General features: G+C 47.2%; 1 protein-coding gene across 1 annotated transcript in view; it reads left to right on the top strand.

Moving 5' to 3' along the window:
• Positions 1–20,252, top strand: part of MGA (MAX dimerization protein MGA) — a 734,728-nt gene that overhangs the window by 421,338 nt on the left and 293,138 nt on the right. Inside the window, exons 15-16 of the mRNA XM_086937233.1 lie at positions 1,042–1,728; positions 19,924–20,226. Of these exons, the coding sequence (XP_086793359.1) occupies positions 1,042–1,728; positions 19,924–20,226 (990 nt within the window). The remainder of the gene's footprint in view (positions 1–1,041; positions 1,729–19,923; positions 20,227–20,252) is intronic.

Genomic DNA, 20,252 nt, shown 5'->3' with positions numbered 1-20,252 from the left:
TGAATATGTTGTCAATGTAGGCTAAGCTAATAACTTTGACAGGGCGTTGGCATCAAGAATGATTTCACAGTAGAGAGTCAACTAGTGTTCAGAATAAACTAGTTTAAAGGTACCAGCCAACTTTAAATAGCCTTCAAACGTTAACGTGATATTTGCATCTGCTAAAAATTGTGAAAATGGTTGTTGCAAACTGTAGTATTGGAGACTTTCGGGAGAGGAGGTGCCATCTCCTTTTGCCCCAAATGTTCCTTCACTGCTATAATACCCTTCAGACCAGAAAAGTTCCAGGAAAAACTGAAATAAATAATACAACAAAGGCTTGACTTGTGAGTCTGCTCAAATAAATTCTCACTTTCCAAAGAGAATACCCGTATATTACAAAAAAAACAAAACCATCAACTATTTTACACAGAAATACAAGCCCTGCCAGACTGAAGGAAAAAAGAGGGCAAATATGTCATGAGGAAAATGCGAAAAATAAACTTGATAATGAAAAGACTCTAAAGATGTTCACTGAAGCAAGACCTTGTTAACAGGTGCATATTAAGCTGAAAACAAAGGAGTTTGTTCAGACATCTTCACCATTGACCAATATGCATTTTTATACCAATGTCAAATTTCTTTTGAATTTTGTCATTTTCTTTGTAGTGGTTTGTCAATGTCTGTGAATTTTAGAATATTTTCTTATGAGAAAGTAAATAGAAAATCCTGTATAGACTTATTTGTTTATAGTTTGAGAAATATGTTTCTTCTCAAATAAGACCCATGCCACGTATTTAACCAGAGATATTCTGATGTTTATTAATGAAAATACCCTTGATACAGAACTGGTTTTTAAAAAAACTGTTTCGTTCAAAATATGGATTGAAGCGAAAGGATCAGGTGTTGACTGAAGTAGCTTTTGAGTGTTTTATTAAGGTTGTGCCTGTAATAAAATGTTTGTGACTTTTAGTCCCAGTGATGTTGTACATGTTTTTGCCAAACCTCCTAATGACCAAGAATAAAATACACTGTTGACTTAAAGATGTTCTTTTTCTCCAGCGGCCCGGCCTTCATCTGGTGGTGTGTACACACAGTTTTTGCTGAATAAAGCTGGATCACTGCAGCAGAAGATCCCAGTTGTCTGCACCCCACAATCAGTTTCAGGCACTCAGAAATTCAACGTCAGTCCAACGTCATATGTTGTTGTCACTCCTGTGGCCAATTCCCGGTCATGCCAAGTATTCACTACCACTCCTTCAACTAGAATATCAACTTTGCCTATACCTTCATCCACACTTTCTGCCCCACTCTTTACAGCTGCTACTCTTATTTCCAAAGTTAATACTAATGAACTGGTGTCTCCTACAACCACCCCTGCTAAGAACCCCGCAGTCAGCTCTCCTGCTAAACTACAATCTCCTACTGTGTTTGGCGTCACTTTAGCATCTCAGACAATGAATACAACTTCGCCTACAACTGAATCCTCTGCCTCTGTGACCTCAACCAGAGCAACTGTGAAATTTCCCACAACTGCAGTCACACCTTTAACTCCTCTTTCCTTTGCCAGAACAATAGTAAACACATCAACAATTCCTTTACCAGTGAACACAAATTCGTCTGCTTCTTTAGTGGCCACAACAAAAGCTACAACATTTGTGACCACATCATCATCTTCCACTTCAGGTTCTACTATCAGTTCTGTACCTATTTTGCTGTCTGGAATAAATTCCCTCAGCCAAAAAACAGGTAAGGACTGGAAATCCCCATTTTTTTGTTGTTTAATTCTTTCTATTTCTGCCATTTTAGTAAATTGTAAAAAAAAGAATTCAGAATTCATGCACACTCGTGTTTAACATACACTAAATCTTTTGAGCATAGATTTGGGTTCAACATTTGAAATGTTCCCTGTTTCAGAATAGATATGTTTAAAAACAAAAAATGGTCATTTTAGAGCCTCTAGGCATGCCAATTTCCCAGGTAGGTGTTTAGATATGTGCTGAACAGGCCATTTGTTCTTTCACACCACATCCAGCATACCTAAAGTAAATTAGGGCCCAGATGTAGGTAAATCTGATTTACCGACTCTAGAATACCAAATTTTACCGATTCAGTATTCTAGATTCAGTAAATCGGATGTAGGTAAAAATTCGGTAATTTTTACTGAATCTGTATGATTCGGTAATTGCCATTGATTCCTATGGGCCTACAGGCCCATAGGATTCAATGTCAATTACCGAATCGATAAATACCGATTCGGTAAAATTACCGATTTTGCAAGGGTGACAGGGTGTCACTTTGACACCCCGTTGCACCCCTGATTTTGCCTTGTGTGCCATGTGACACACATGCATGCCCTTAGGGCATGTCTGTGTGCCACATGGCACAGGTTTACATGCACCGATGTGCATGTACACTGGAATTCGTTATTTACCATGTAATAGTATTACATGGTAAATAACGAATCGGTAATGGCCTGTGGCACTGTTTTCAGTGCCACCTACATCTGTATTTACTGATTCGGTAAATTTACCGATTCGGTATTTTACAGAATCAGTAAATATACCGATTCGGTAAATTAAGCCTACCTACATGTCGGATCCCAAATGCCAGTCGGTAACGGTCGAAATCGGCTGTTACCGACCGGTAATTGGCGACCTACATCGGGCCCTAGATCTCTAGTGAGTGCTAAACCTAGGTGATTCACTTACTACTCATCTCTGGATGGGAGGCTGGTTGAGAGAAAGAAAGTGACAATAATAAACAAGGCACTTGTTGCACAGACTAGGGTTCAGTTAAAGTATGACAGAATTGCCTATTTGTCTTCAGCAGGAACAGAATTTCTTAAGGGCATCCCTGAAATTCCAGGTGACAAACGAATACTCAATCCACTAAGTCTAGGCATTATTTTAAATTATCCCACAAGATGATGGACGGAATGTTGCACAATGGCAAAACATTCACCCCCAGTCACAGATCTGGATTTAATCCATCGTTACTTTGCTCACCACGCCCCCCAGTTCAGAGAGGGCCGTAAGCAAATCAGTCTTGACCCTGTGCCTCATGGGAACAGTCCAGCCCGAACTGCCATGCCATGTCTTCCCTGGACTGGAATCAAGCATCCTAGGACCGGTTTCTGGCTATTTGCTGTCATCAGCCAGGATAGCTTGACTCCAGTGGCGAAGTGAGCACAGGACCCACGTCTGGTCATACCCTTCCCACATAGGGCGAACAGCAAAACACACAAGATGATGGACGGAATGTTGCACAATGGCACAACATTCACCTCCATCTGTCCAACTGTTGTGTTTGCATTTGTCACCCCGAGTATGACGGGTATGTCACAGCGTATATGTTAGTTACATTGGGCCTTAACTGCCCTCGCTGTCTGTGACTTTGACCTGAAGATCTTTATCTGGTGATAGTTCTTAACCCCTATGGCTTATGATATCAGGGGGGGTGGGAGGCAGACTTTTTCTTGTACTGCTTCTAGCCTCTTAGGCTGCAATGTTTTCTATCTTTACCAATTTTTGTCAATCTTTGAAGCTTAGCTTAATGAGATTGCTTGTGTGCTCTTTTGTGTGAATGGTCACGTGTTACTATGGTAAGTTACTGATTTTGATATCCTGTGAGAAATATTTACCCAGAAATAAGAAAAGCTAATTTTGTCCTGAGTTGAGTAACCTGTTCTGGACACTGAGTAATGGTGACATAATGACAGGGGTAATCGGCAAACAGGAACAGTTAATGTTTGAGAAGCGATTATACCACACTTCATTTTACATCTTGACAAGTGTTATCACTGTTATAACATTGTGTTCGAGGCATGTGGGCTGCTGAATTCATATCTTGTGCATAGATCGCCGCCTAGGGTTGGGTCCGGATGATTGCACCTTGTGTCCTGGAAGAGTCTTCGAAGTATCACGAGATAGGTGACTCCTCCCCTGGACTACAGTGCGCATGGGCATCTTCTCCATCCTCCGATTGTTTTTTTCCACCATTGGGTTCGGATGTTATTCCTCTACTCCAACTTCGGAACCGAAACTAAACTACTTTAAAAGGCCTTCGACTTCAACTGTATTGTTCTCGTTCGGTACTTCTTGACTCAATCAAACTTTCCATCTTGATCTGGTCGTCGACGCTTTCAATGCCACCTGGGCCTGCTGTCGATGGAAAGGAGCCCGTTCAAAAGGTGCCCACAATGCCACTCCAAATTCCAGCATACTGACAAACATACAGTATGCAACAAGTGCTTATCACCGGAGCACAATGAAGAAAATTGCCCAGTGTGTGCCCAATTCCGTTCGAAGAAGACCATCCGGATTTGACGGGCCGCTAGGCAAGAGATGCAGCGACCGGAACCGGAGAACATCTTCGATGATGAACACGACCTCCCAGAAGCGGCGGACTCTGATCTAGAAATCGTCACCGTTGAGGACCAGTCGGACTCCGATGACCAGATCCCGCCGCGTCAAACAGTGAGTACACCGCCCCCAACACCGCTTATCTCAAAACCGAAGGCTCCGGTTGAAGCACCGCCTAAAGGCCTTAGCCGAGATCGACAAGCTCCTTCAGAAGCCCCACATTCCGGCTCTGCTCAGAAGCCCAAAACAAAGCCTTCTGATAGCCCAGGACCAAGTACCATTCTCTCCAAGAAGGTTGTCGAACCCAAGAGGGTTGTCGAACCGAAGGTCGTCTAACCGAAGTAGGCCGTCGAGCCAAAGGTCGTCGAACCGAAGAAGGTCGTCGAGCCGAAGAAGGTGGCCAAACCAAAGAAGGTCGCCCAACCCAAAAAGGTTATCGAGCCGAAGAAAAGTCTCGAACCAAAGCGGGTCGTCGATCCAAAAAGAATACCCGACCCAAAATAGGCTGTTGATCCTAAAAAGAGTGTAGATCAACAAAAGCAGGATCACAACACAAAGCTGGTAGAACCGAAAAAAGTCAGAGTCCACCAAAAACATTGAGCCTAAAAAAGCTGTAGAGCATAAAAAACGTATCGAACCAAAAGCTCCGGTTGATTCGAAACAAGTCGTCGACCCAAACAAAGTCGCCGAACCGAAAAAGACTGCTAAACAAACAAAGGCCGTCAAACCAAAAAAGGTTACCGACCCCAAAGCAACAGTCGAGCCGAAAAAGACTCCACAACCAAAGTCCCTCGAGCCAAAAGGTCAAAAACAAGTCAGTAAGCCAAAAACATCGGCGCCAAAGCCACGGACATTAGAGGAAGAACTCTTCCATCCTGATCCAGAATCAGAGAAACAATCTAAACTGTATATAAACCCTGACACTGGCAAAGTTACAATTTATTACCGGAAAAAGAGACCATTGGACACGGACACTCCTTCCCATGTTCCTCCGAAGAAAAAGGACTTCTGGACCTCTCCCTCTAGGCCTTTTACTCCTCCTCCTTTCTATCCTAATATGCCTTTTGTGCCCTACTCTCCTACACATTCAGACTATAATGATGAGGATAACATGGGGGAAGATCCTCAGGATGATTTCAATGAACCAGAGGATCCACATGCACAGGATGACACATGGGAGGATCAGAATGATCCATATGACACACAACCCATCCCTGACACCTCCCCATACCATACAAAGCCGTTGCCTACCGACAACACCATTGTTTTTAACCAACTGCTAGATAGGGCAGCAAAATACCACAAGGTCGACATGCACACTGACCCAATAGGAGAAGATTTTCTATTTGACACTTTTCCTACCACTGAGAAAAATGTCAGGACACTTCCTATGCTGAAAGGGGTACTAAAACATGCGGCAGACATATTCAAAGATCCAGCCAGAGCACGGGTACTCAATCCCAGGATTTAGAAGAAATATAAGGCAGCCCCTACAGACCCCTACTTACAGTAAATGCCAGTTGCCTTTAGACTCACTGGTAGTAGCAAACGCTCGCAAAAGAGCTAACTCGCAAACAAGAGGAGATATCCCACCTCCTGACAAGGAGTCTAAAATATTGGAAGCCGGAGGATTGCAAACACACAGGTTCTACTAGCTCGCTACGATAGAGCACACTATGATCAGCTTGAAGGTTTACTGCAACACCTGCCAAAACCTTTCAAAGCTCAGGCTAACGACCTCATACAGGAAGGCAAATTTATAACTAATGCTTCCATTAAATGTGCGCTTGACGCAGTCGACACAGCAGCCAGGTCCATTAATACTAGCGTATTACTACGCAGCCACCGTGGCTACGCATCTCTGGTTTTAAGAACGAGGTGCAATCCACTACCCTCAACCAACCAGTTAATCAAGACTTCCTGTCTGGCCCTGCAGTAGATGCCATTTTAAACAAAATGAAAAAAGATACCGAAACTGCTAAATCTATGGGCGCACTGCAGCTTCAACAACATAGAGGTTCCATTCGTCGCTCCTCCTACAGAGGCACCGCACAAGGCAACACTTCGCAGACTTCCTCTACATACAAAAGCAACACCCAAAGTTCCTTTAATAAAGCCTCCAACAGGGGAGGTTATAGGGGCAATAATAACTAGAGCAGAGGGCGTGGCGGCAATAACACCAGAGATTGCCGCCAAACAGTGACTTCATCACACTCCCTACAGACCATTTAACAGTCGGAGGAGGAGTCAAACAATTCCTACCAGTCTGGAATACAATTACCACAGACAGGTGGGTGAGACAAATCCAGTATGGTTATTGCCTGGAACTCACTTCTACTCCACCCAACATACAACCCAAACACCGTCCAATGTCCAAAGAACACATCACCCTGTTACAACAAGAGGTGAAATCCATGCTAGAAAAGGGGGCCATAGAGCCAGTCCCTTTTCAACACCAAGGGACAGGAGTATACTCACTATACTTCCTTATTCCCAAAAAGGACGGGTCCCTCAGACCAATATTAGACCTCAGACCTCTGAACCAATACATACTCTTGGAGCACTTCCATATGATCACTCTACAACAAGTACTCTCGTTATTCCAGCAAGGCGACTTCCTAGCAACATTAGACCTCAAGGACGCATCTTTTCACAAACCTATACATCCAGCTCACAGGAAATACCTCAGGTGTACAATAGACGGTCAACATTAGCAGTTCAAGGTTGTCACCCTTCGGAGTAACCACAGCCCCAAGAGTGTTTACAAAGTGTTTAGCGGTAGTAGCTGCACACCTCAGAAGGCAACACATCCACGTGTTTCCATACCTGGACGATTGGCTCATAAAAGCAAACTCGTACGCGCAGTGTGCAAGCCATACGTCTCAGACACTCCAGCTGCTACACAGCCTGGGTTTTTCCATAAACTACCCAAAATCACATCTACAGCCCTCCCACATACAGCAATATCTGGGGGCTACAATAGATACCTCCGTAGCAAAGGCATATCCAAATCCAGCCAGGATAACCAACATGCAGACTCTCATCCAAAAATTTCAGCCACAACTCTTTGCCAGCTCGAGTGTTCATGCAGCTCATAGGCATGATGGCCTCCTGCATATTCATTCTCCCTCATGCCAGACTTCAAATACGTCCACTGCAAGAATGCCTAGCACGGCAGTGGAACCAAGCTCAGGGACAACTAAAGGACCTAGTGTTGTTAGACAGTCGCGCTTACAACTCTCTGCAGTGGTGGAACCCACAAAACCTTTCCAAGGGGCGACTGTTCCAAGAGCCGGTTTCACAAGTAGTACTAACAGCGGACGCATCACTGACAGGTTGGGGATCCCACTTACTTCAATACACAGTCCTAGGGCTCTGGACAATCAAACAAAAGAAACTGCATATCAACCAACTAGAGTTGCTAGCAATATTTCTGGCACTAAAAGCATTCCAGAAATACTTGTACAACAAGGCTGTGTTGATCCGGACGGACAACATGACAGCCATGTACTACATCCAGAAACAAGGAGGGACACACTCTCCACAGCTGTCCCACTGCGCATAGAGCATAAAGAGGTGGACAATTCCAAGAAAAAATGTTCTCCTAGCAGAACACCTGCCAGGGAAAGACAATCAAGTAGCGAATCTGTTAAGCAGACACAGCCAACAGCTACACAAATGGGAGATTCACCCTCAAGTTCTCCAACCATTCTTCCAAAAATGGGGGCATCCAGAGATAGATCTGTTTGCCACAAACGAAAACTCAAAATGCCAGTACTTTGCCCCCAGGTTCCCACATCCGTTGTCACAGGGCAATGCGATATGGATGAACTGGTCAGGCTGATTTGCGTACGCTTTTCCACCAGCTCCACTGATTCCGCTGGTGGCACGCAAACTACGTCAGCAGTCACTCACAATGATCCTGGTTGCTCCCACATGGGCAAGACAGCCATGGTACACAACGTTCCTGGAACTTTCAGTAGTTCCCCACCAAAGGCTGCGCCTCTCGCCCCATCTTTTAACTTGGAACCATGGAGAAATCAGGCACCCAGTTCCCAATCAGATCAACCTAGCGATCTGGCTCCTAAGGTCTTAGAGTTCGGATACCTTAACTTACCTCCTGAATGCATGAACATTATCAAGGAGGCAAGACGGCCAACTACTAGAGCATGCTATGCAGCTAAATGGAAAATATTTGTAATTTATTGCAACAATAACCAAATCAATCCATTAGATGCTTCCATCCAAAACATTATCTGTTACCTCTTGCATCTTCAAAGATGCAATCTAGCATACTCTTTTATAAGGCTACATCTTGCTGCTACAGCAGCATATCTCCAGAAAAGGCAACACCTTTCCCTGTTTAAGGTACCACCAATCAAGGCTTTTATGGAAGGTCTTAAAAGGATAATCCCTCCAAAGCACCCACCTTCACCAGTCTAGAACTTAAATGTGGTAAATACTAGACTTATGGGACCTCCTTTCAAACCACTCCACTCATGTGAATTGCAATTTCTAACATAGAAGGTGGCATTCTTGATTGCCATTACCTCCCTCAGGCAAATGAGTGAGCTTCAGGCAATAACTATTCAAGAACTCTTCATTCAAATAAGGTAGTACTTAGGACCAACCCTAAGTTTATGCCAAAAGTCATATCCACTTTCCATATCAATCAATCAGTAGAATTGCCAGTTTTCTTCCAAAACCCACAGTCAGTAGCTGAAAGATCCCTACACACACTAGATGTAAGGAGAGCTCTGCTATATTATGTTGACAGGACTGAATCATTTAGGAAAACAAAGCAACTGTTTGTTGCTTTTTCACCACAACATAAAGGTAATCCCATCTCAAAATCAGGAATAGCCAGATAATAATAATAATAATAATAAAAGCATTTATAAAGCGCCTGGTTACCCAAAGACAGTGTGTCCCCGCGCTAAATACTGCAAAATAGCTCAAAGGAAAAAACAAGGGTGAGCCAGAAAGGGGCGGGAGAAGGAGTAGGGATTATGTACGTGGAAAGAGAAAAGTTTTAAGTTTTCCCCGGAACCTGATTTCAGAGGGTTCCATCCGCAGCTCGAGCGGGAGCTCGTTCCAACACTTGGCAGCCAACTATCTGAACGAACAACCTCCCATCCTAGCTCTGGTGATTTTGGGGAGTTTGAACATCATCATTCCAGAAGATCTCAGGTTCCTAGTGGGGCGATGTATTGTGAGAAGGCTTTGTAAATAGCCTGGACCAGTGCCATGGGCGATTCGATGAGCAAAGCAGAGGGACTTAAATTTAATTCGCTCCTTGATAGGGAGCCAGTGGAGTTTGGACAGAGTGGATTTCCCTGAAGCTCTGCAAGGAAGTTTGAGCACAAGGCGCGCTGCGGCATTCTGAGCACACTGGAGTTGGTGAAGTCCTTTTTTGCTCAAACCTAAAAGCAGAGCATTCCCATAGTCAAGATGGGGGGTTACTAAAGCGTGGACAATGGTCTTCCTGGAATCCATGGGAAGGAGGTCTAAGACCTTCCGGAGAACTTTCAGTACGCTGAAGCACCTAGCTGTTACTTTACTGACATGAGACTTGTATGAAAGGTCTGAGTCAAGTATTATGCCCAGATTACGCACCGAAACCACAGGTCAGGGCGGACTGCCTAGTTCCGCAGGCCACCACATGTGTGACCATGCTGAAGGTGATTTCCCTACCACCAGCAGCTCGGTGTTCGAGGCATGTGGGCTGCTGAATTCATATCTGTGCATAGATCGCCGCCTAGTGTTGGGTCCGGATGATTGCACATTGTTGTCCTGGAAGAGTCTTCGAAGTATCACGAGATAGGTTGCTCCTCCCTTGCACTACAGTGCGCATGGGCATCCTCTCCATCCTCAGATTGTTTTTTTCCGCCATTGGGTTTGGATGTACTTTCTCGACTCTAGTTCGGAAACTTTGTATTAATTCTTTCCTAAGGCCAAAAGGCCTTCAAAGCATCGGTATTGTCTCGTTCGGTGCCTGTTCCTTCCAGTTTCTTCAAACCGGATGCCGAAAGCTGTTTTCTCGCTTCGACACCACAGGCCCAGACTACGACGACGATGGATCGGAGCCCGTTTAAACGATGCCCCGTCTGTAATTCAAAATACCCCCACATAGATGTGCACCCGGTGTGCAATAAATGTTTGTCCCCCGAGCACGACGAGGCCAGCTGTATGGCCTGCTCGAAGTTCCGCTCCAAAAAGATGCTTAAACTTCTGCGCGCAGCGAGGCAGTCGGCGCCCGAGCCAGCCAACATCTTCGAGGCGGGTGACGAAGAAGGCGTCGAAGATGAAGGAGACGATGAAGAAGAGGTTCCTGAAGAGCAGTCGGAGCATGACTCCAACTTCGAGGTGGACGAGCAAGCTGAAGAGTACGTCCACGAAGACGTAGTCGAGGTAGGGGACGACGAAGGGGCCATCGGAGCCGTTGATGACGACTCCAGTGATGAGCCAGGCCCAACCGCAGTAGCGGGGCCTGTTACTGACATTACGCTTCCTACGGCTCGGGTCGAGGCATCGCCGAAAGACCTTAGCCAAGATCTTTTTGCACGTTCTATAGCCCCGCGTCCAAGCCAGGCTAAGAACACATCCAAGGAGCCATCGGTCGATTCCTCTAAATCGAAACCGAAACCAGCGGAGCCGAAATCGAAACCGAAACGACTTAAAATGGTGGACGGTTCGACGTCGACGCCAGTCCAATGCAAGACTGTCCACACCCCTTCAGCGCCGAAAGTGCCTCGAAGACTGGAGCGTCGAAGCACGGCTCGTCTGACAAACACGCCTCCTCGTCGACGCAACAACATGGCGACAAGGCCAAGGGCCACCAAGCGAAGAAGGCCGTCGGACCAAAACTTTCGGGGCTCAAGCCATTGCTCAGCAAGCACCTCGAGCCAAAAACCAAGGCCGACCCGAAACATCAAGGAAAGGCTGCACACGGGGAGCTCAAGTCGACAACATCAGGCACCCGTCCACCTCAAGCGCTGAAGCAGCTCGAATCGACCACTGCATCCAGCACCAAGACCATCGGACAACCTCCGATTAAGTTCGGTCTTCCGCCAACGGCTCGAGTGAAGCAGCTCGACCTCCACAAAGGCGCGGAACCTTCCAAGACGTCGTCGGCGCCCTCGAAGCCCGCCCCCGAAGGGGTTGTGTTCCATGAGCCCTCCTACGACAACCAGACGAAACTCTTTATCGACTCGGAGTCGGGCAGGCTAACCATCCACAAGCGAAAGATCGCGCCAGAACATCCCTTAGAGAGTTACAAAATTCCTCTTAAGCGCAAGAAGGACTCAGCCACCTCTCCGGTTCTCTTTGAGCACGTTCAGGACTATTCGCAGCAAATGACATATTCTCCAGCACAAAGCGAGGAGGACATGGGTGAAGACTATGGTCAAGCGGCCTTCGCTTATCACGCTGACACTGATCAGGATGAACCACAACAGTGGTCTGAGGCTGTTGATCATACTGTAGACCCTGATGATCCACATGCTGCACCAGACGCCCAGTCCTACAGCGTCAAAACATCGCCAACTGAAGACAAGGCGGCGTTTAACGCACTTATAGCAAGGGCAGCACTCAACCATGATGTGGAGATGCATGCAGAGCCAGTGGACGAAGATTTCTTATTTGACACTTTCTCCACCTCTGAACGTTCCACTAAGACTTTGCCTATGCTTAAGGGGTTCCTCAAGCATGCTGCGGACATTTTCAAGGAACCCACTAAAGCTAGGGTTATCAACCCACGGATTGAGAAAAAGTATAGGCCTGCTCCAGTGGACCCTACTTACATCAAAGGACAGCTCCCCTTGGACTCCCTTGTAGTGGCCAATGCCCGCAAGAGGGCTAACTCACAAACTAGTGGTGACGCTCCACCTCCGGACAAGGAATCAAAGATTCTGGAGGCGTCAGGGAAGCGAGTGGCAGCGCAGGCTGCTAATCTTTGGAGGATTTCCAATACACAGGCCCTGTTGGCTAGATACGACAGGGCACACTACGACACACTAGAACAGTTGTTGCAACACCTGCCTGAAATGTACAAGGAAGGAGCAGAGATGATTATCCAAGAAGGGAAACTGATTTCTAATGCGTCCATCAAGTGCGCACTGGACGCAGCAGACACGGCTGCTAGGGCCTCAAACACTAGTGTGATGCTAAGACGTCACGCATGGCTCCGCATCTCTGGTTTCAAGCCTGAAATTCAAACAACTCTGCTCAACCAGCCGGTTAACCCGGACTTCCTTTTTGGTCCCGAGGTAGACACAACACTCGAAAAGATAAAAAAAGACACTGAGACAGCCAAATCCATGGGGCTCTCCAATCTCAGCAGTTTCGGGGCAGTTCCTTTCGTCGCTCCGGTAATAGGGGAGCCTCAAGAGGACAGGTTTTACAGCAGGCCCAGTACACCAAAGGGAGCACGCAATCCACCTACACCAAGAATACCAGGGGTGGATACCGTGGGAACAGCGCCAAGGGCAGAGGACGTGGCAATAACCACGCCAGATCCTCCGCTCCCAACAAACAGTGACGCCTTGTCACTGCCCCCCGACCATAAAACACCTGTCGGGGGAAGACTCCAGCAGTTCCTGCCGGTCTGGGAAGGCATTACCACGGACAGGTGGGTGAGACAACTTATCCGATACGGCTATTGTCTAGAATTAACCTCCACCCTCCCCAACATACCCCCAAGGCAACGTCCTATGTCCGCAGAGCACATGCACTTATTGCAGCAAGAAATACTCTCCATGCTGCAAAAAGGAGCAATAGAGCTTGTGCCTGCAGAAGAACAAGGTACAGGGATATACTCTCTGTACTACTTAATCCCAAAAAAGGACGGGTCCCTGCGGCCCATTCTAGACCTCAGACCCCTCAACCAATACATCCTTTCAGAACACTTTCATATGTTAACCTTACAGCAGGTCCTGCCTTTGCTCAGTCAGGGCGACTTCCTAGCGACCCTGGACCTCAAGGATGCATATTTCCACATTCCCATTCACGCAAGTCACAAGAAATATCTCAGGTTCACCATCAACAATCAGCATTACCAAATCAAGGTTCTGCCTTTCGGGGTCACCACTGCCCCCAGAGTGTTCACCAAGTGCTTGGCAACCGTGGCTGCGCACCTTCGAGAACAGCATATTCACGTCTATCCCTACCTGGACGACTGGCTCATTCAGGCCAAGTCGGCCCAGCAGTGTGCCAGCCACATGTCGCGCACGATTCACCTCCTCCACAGTATGTGGTTCTCACTCAACTACGCAAAGTCACACCTGCAGCCAGCCCATGTGCAACAGTACCTAGGGGCAACACTGAACACCCTGACGGCAACAGCGCAGCCGAACTCCGCCAGAGTCGCCAGCCTGCAGCTGCTCATTCGGAGGTTCAGACCTCAACAATCACTCCCAGCGCAGGTGTTCATGCAACTGATCGGTATGATGGCATCCTGCATATTCATAGTCCGGCACGCGAGACTGCACATGCGTCCCCTTCAAGAATGCTTAGCTCATCAGTGGAACCAGGCTCATGGGCATCTAAAAGACCTAGTGTTGGTGACCGGTCGTGCTTACAACTCTCTGCATTGGTGGAACCCACAAAACCTTTGCAGGGGACGACCGGTCCAAGAGCCTGTTCCACAGATAGTGTTGACGACGGACGCATCTCTCCAGGGCTGGGGAGCGCATGTCCTCCATTACACGGTGCAGGGACTATGGACGACACAACAGCAGAAGATGCATATCAACCTGCTGGAGCTGATGGCAATCTTCATGGCACTGAAAGCGTTCAAGTTGCACCTGTGCAACAAGGTCGTGTTGATCCGGACGGACAACATGACTGCCATGTATTACATCCAGAAACAGGGAGGCACACACTCCCCGCAGCTATCTCACCTAGCCCAGAGCATGTGGAAGTGGGCCATTCAGCGGAACATCTTCCTCATGGCGGAGCATCTCCCGGGCGTAGACAACCAGATGGCGGACCGGCACAGTCATCAGATGCACAAGTGGTAAATCCACCCCTCAGTACTCCAGCCATACTTCCAGCAGTGGGGTCGACCAGAGATCGACCTCTTCGCCACAAAAGAGAACGCAAAATGCCAAAGCTTCGCCGCCAGGTTCCCACACCCGCAGTCTCAGGGCAATGCGATATGGATGAACTGGTCAGGCAGATTTGCGTACGCTTTTCCCCCAGCCCCACTCATACCGCTGGTGGCGCGCAAACTGCGGCAGCACTCCATGACGCTGATCCTGGTTGCTCCAAAGTGGGCACGGCAGGCTTGGTACACCACGTTCCTGGAACTTTCAGTGGAGCCTCACCAGCGGCTGCGCCTCACTCCCAGCCTCCTCACTGTGAGCCATGGCGACATTCAGCACCCAGATCCTCAACAGTTGAGCCTAGCGATTTGGCTCCTGAGGTCATAGAGTTTGGCTACCTCAACTTGCCCCCTGAGTGTATGAACATCATCAAAGAGGCAAGGCGGCCCACAACCAGGGCGTGCTATGCAGCCAAATGGAAACGGTTCGTCATTTACTGTTCCAACAATGACATTAATCCGCTAGATGCATCCACGCAAAACATCATATGTTACCTACTGCATCTGTACCAATGCAGCCTAGCATATAGTTCCATCAGGATACATTTAGCTGCCATAGCTGCTTACCTTCAGAACAGGCAGCACCTTTCCCTTTTCAGTGTGCCGGCCATCAAAGCCTTTTTGGAGGGCCTTAAAAGAGTGATCCCTCCCAGACACCCTCCTTTACCTGTCTGGAATTTAAATATCGTTCTCACCAGGCTCATGGGGCCCCCCTTTGAGCCTCTCCATTCTTGTGAGATACAGTTTCTTACTTGGAAAGTGGCCTTTCTAATAGCCATTACATCGCTGCGAAGGGTCAGCGAGCTTCAAGCCCTCACAATTCAAGAGCCCTACCTACAAATTCATGCTAATAGGGTGGTGTTGCGCACCAACCCCAAGTTCATGCCAAAGGTAATCTCGCAGTTCCACATTAATCAAAACATATAACTGCCAGTTTTCTTTCCAAACCCTGACTCAGTGGCAGACGAGCACTGCACACCTTAGATGTCAAAAGGGCTCTCCTGTATTACATCGACAGGACAAAGGACTTTCGCAAAACTAAACAACTGTTTGTTGCCTTCTCTCCACAACATAAAGGCAACCCTATTTCCAAATCAGGTATAGCCAGGTGGATAGTTAAATGCATTCAAATCTGTTATCAAAAAGCTAAACGCACTTTAACAGTTCCCCCAAGAACGCATTCCACACGCAAGCTAGGAGCATCCATGGCTTTCCTGGGTAACATTCCTTTAGAGGACATATGTAGAGCAGCCACATGGACCACTATACATACATTTACCAAACACTACTGCGTAGATGTACACTCCAAGCAGCAAGCTGCTGTAGGACAGGCTGTTCTCAGAACTCTCTTTCAGACTGCTGCAGCTGGCACGGGCAACCGCCAATAAGGAGGTAACTGCTATTTATTCTATGCACAGATATGAATTCAGCAGCCCACATGCCTCGAACGGAATATGCTACTTACCAGTATGCATCTGTTCTTGGCATGTAGGGCTGCTGACATTCATATCGCCCACCCTCCTCCCCGGTGCCTGTCGCCGCTGTAGCACTCCGAATACTTCTCAAGCATGGTCATCTCTTACTGTATTACACTCCATCTCTGCCACAATGGCGAAAAACAATCTGAGGATGGAGAGGATGCCCATGCGCACTGTAGTCCAAGGGAGGAGCCACCTATCTCGTGATACTTCGAAGACTCTTCCAGGACAACAATGTGCAATCATCCGGACCCAACACTAGGTGGCGATCTATGCACAGATATGAATGTCAGCAGCCCTACATGCCAAGAACAGATGCATACTGGTAAGTAGCATATTCCTTTATCGCCATTAAGGCGTAGGCAGTTGCTATTCATCCAAGCTGCCACAGATGAAAGACAGGGAAAAATTGGTGGCATCTTCTCTGTGGTTAGGCGTGAGCTTGAACATCAATTGGGTGTCATCAGCGTAGCTGACAATGCCCACCCCAAATGTCTCAACTATGCGAGCCAGGGGTTCCATATAGATATTGAACAAAGTAGGGCTCAAACTCGAGCCCTGAGGAACCCCATGGCTTGCCTTCTTGAGAGAGGATTTAAGGGGGGGGGGGGGGGCAGTGCATCTGAAAGCTCCTGTTGACCAAGAAGGACTCTATCCAAGCAAGGGCTTGTCCCTTTACTCCCATGTCGGACAGCCGAGACAGCAGCGTTGAGTGCACCACAGTGTCAAAGGCTGCACTTAGGTCTAATAGAACCAACGCTGCTGTCTCTCCTTCGTCCACTATGCGCCTTAGGCCCTCGGTGGAAAAGAGTGGGGCTGACTCTGTAGAGTATCCAGCTCTAAAACCCGATTGTGTGGGGTGCAGGGGAGAGTGTTCCTCCAGATAACTCATGAGCTGCCTGTTCACTACTTTTTCCACAATCTTTGCACAGAAGGGGAGGAGGGAAATAGGACGGAGGTTCTGAAATTGGGAGATGTGGATGTTGGCCTTCTTTTTAAGGGGGATTACCTGGGCAGTTTTCCAAGCATCTAATACCTGACATTCTTGAAAAGAGAGCGACACAATAAGGCTGATCTGGTCGATTATTGTGGTCTCCATGACTCCATTACAACGAGCCGGCGGGCAAACATCGCTCGGTGAGCCAGATTGTATGCTGTTGGCGATGCTTAATAACTCTTGCTTCTCAGGTGTAATAAAACAAGTGAGACCAGAAATCTCCGTATAGATGTTTTTGGCTACTACATGTTAACTCGGATAGGTCTCATCCTTTGTAAAGGTGGCATGGATTTTATCGATCTTGCTTACGAAAAAATCGGCAATAGAGTCGCACAATTCTTTCGAGTAGGTGTCTTGAGCTTCCAGTCTGGTTGGGACCGTGAGCTCTCTATAGATAGTGAAAAGTTCTCTAGTGGGGTTATCCGCTAAGTCAATTCTGCTTTTAAGGTGGCAACTTTTTTCGGATCTCACCAATTTATGGTATTTATTCAATTCACTTTTGTACAATAATTTATCCTCAAGATTATAGTGTTTTCTCCAGCTGCGCTCTAGAGTTTTGCATCTGGCTCTGGCAAGTTTAAGTTTTTCCGAAAACCAGGGAGCGGTTTTGGATTGCCTAGCAGGGGGCTTGGATGTCCAAGGAGCTATCTCGTCCAGAGCAGTGGACATCCATTTTTCATAGTTCTTCCAAGCCTCCTGAAGAGAATTGTTTTGCGGAGCGGGATTTTTTTGTAGTGTACATCTGAATGCTTCTTGATTAAAAGTTTTCCAGTTTCTCCGTTTCAGGGAAGGGGGTTTAAAAAGTCTGTTTTCTAGAGGGATATTATCTACAAAGATCTGACCACATTATTCTAACCGGAGGGAAGACTGCATTGCCCTCCCAGTTAGCAAAGATGGGATCCAGAAGATAGCCAAGTTGGTGTGAGATGGATAGTTGGATAGTTAAATGCATTCAAATATGCTATCAAAAAGCTAAACGCACTCTAACAGTTCCCCCAAAAGCACACGCTACGCGTAAAATGGGGGCATCCATGGCTTTCCTAGGGAATATTCCCCTTGAAGACATATGTAGGGCAGCTACATGGTCTAGCATACACACTTTCACTAAGCACTATTGTGTAGACGTGCGATCGAAGCAGCAAGCTGCTGTAGGCCAGGCTGTCCTTATAACTCTTTTTCAGACTGCTGCAGCTGGTAAAGGTGACCACAGCTAGAGGAGATACTGCTATACAGTCTATGCACAAGATTTGAATTCAGCAGCCCACATGCCTCGAACGGAATATGCTACTTACCAGTATGCATCTGTTCTTGGCATGTAGGGCTGCTGACATTCATATCACCCACCCTCCTCCCCGGTGCCTGTTGCAGCTGCAGGATTCTCTTTGGCATGGCCATCTCTTACTTTCCTATACTCCATCTTTGCCACAATGGCGAAAAACAATCTGAGGATGGAGAAGATGCCCATGCGCACTGTAGTCCAGGGGCCGAGTCCCCTATCTCGTGATACTTCGAAGACTCTTCCAGGACAACAAGGTGCAATCATCCGGACCCAACACTAGGCGGTGATCTATGCACAAGATAAGAATGTCAGCAGCCCTACATGCCAAGAACAGATGCATACTGGTGTATAGTCATAATCTAGTGAATAGTCCTGTCTCTGTGCGTGGACCCCAAAGCAATCAAAAATAATCTCTTAAGCTGTCTTCTTGCAGTCCTGCATAGACACTTGAGAAAAAATCAAAGACAAATAATGCAGCCTATAATACAAGGCTACACTGGCCAGTACTTCAACCTAGACTCATCTCGACGTCGATGGTGTGTCGACGATGGTGAAGTCCTCGACGTCGACCTCGTCCGAGTTCTCGACGTCCTGCCTCTCAATGTCGAGCGGCGACGCTGCTTGTACCCAGAGCCGTGGGTCGACGGAAAGCAGGTGGAGGTCATACCTCTAGACGCCGACATAGAAGCTATCGACGTCGACCGGGATCTGTGCCTTTTTCTGGCCTTTTCTTGACTATGGAGCCCCCCAGAGGCCGAAGCACGGGCAGAGGATGATGAGTCCCTCCATGCCCAGAAGTCCCACCTGGTTCTTCTCCTCTGCTCCAGCCCTTGGAGACGAATCTTCTCCCTGTCACGCAGGGTCCTCCTGGAGAAAGAGTGACAGATATCACAGGAGACAGAGACATGGGTGGAATGGACACAGAGTATGCATACTCTGTGGGGTCAGATTTAGCCTTCTTCCTACCACACTCAAGGCACTTGTCGAATAAAGCTGGCATTTTCGACAGACAGAGGTGGTAAAACTGGTTAAACAACACAGCAAAAGGAAGAGGAAGACCCCAGACGTAGAGTGAAACACTCAAAACACTGGAAAAGTGCCAAAAATTGAAGAAATACCCAAAAAGGGAGAGCTCAATGCTCCAGGGCTAGCAGGAGCCGGAAAAAAGAACTGAAAGTAAAAGGACTTTTGCTGTGCATCCTGGGATACCGAGGGTCTCTGGAGAGTTCCTTAAAGGCACAGTATCCCTTTTCCAGACACATAATGGCAGCCTATGGGGGCTTGTTTGTCCAACCCTTCCTCTCTATCATTTCAAGGATTTTGGTGAAGGGAAGTTTCTCTGTGGGTGAAACTTGGCAATATGTGTAAAATTTGATTTTATTTGGCTGTCCTTTCACTTTAAGTTGAAGTGTCTATGCAGGACTGCAAAGAAGACAGCTTAAGAGATTATTTTTGATTGCTCCGGGGTCCACTCACATGGGCAGGACTAATCACTAGATTATGACTATAACAGAGATACCGCTACTACAGAACTGGAGTTACAGGTAAGAAACTACTCCATACATTGTGCTCTTGAACTATTAGTTTTAATAATAGTTGCAGTCTCATTACTGCAGTTGTTTGTTTGAAAATGATGGTCATTTCATTGTTCTAATCTCATGTTCAGGGTTCATGAGTTTTTCCTACCCTACTGCTACATTCCTGATTAATTATTTATCTTGCAGGTGCTGGTTCTCAAGCTAATGTTGCAGTTTCCAGCACTCCAGTATTGTCTCCAGGAACCGAAAAGCGTGCCGGGCCCCGTCTCCTCCTGATTCCTGTTCCCTCTGGCTCTCCAACTGTACGTCCAGTCCGAAATGTGCAGCTTGCTCAGGGGCAGAAGATGGTCTTGCAGCCCTTTAGGAATCCAGGGGGGGTAAACTTATTCAGGCACCCAAATGGACAGATTGTCCAGCTTGTGCCATTACAGCAACTGCGTGCTGCAGGTTCCCAGCCTAAAGCTCAGCCTTTACTGTTACGCAATCCAGGTACATTTTTCTTTGTTCATAATCAT

This window comes from Lissotriton vulgaris, chromosome 9, assembly GCF_964263255.1.
Source record: "Lissotriton vulgaris chromosome 9, aLisVul1.2, whole genome shotgun sequence".
Lineage (NCBI taxonomy): Eukaryota > Metazoa > Chordata > Amphibia > Caudata > Salamandridae > Lissotriton > Lissotriton vulgaris.
Note: the sequence above shows the minus strand (reverse complement) of the source record. Positions and strands in the feature narration are given on the sequence as shown.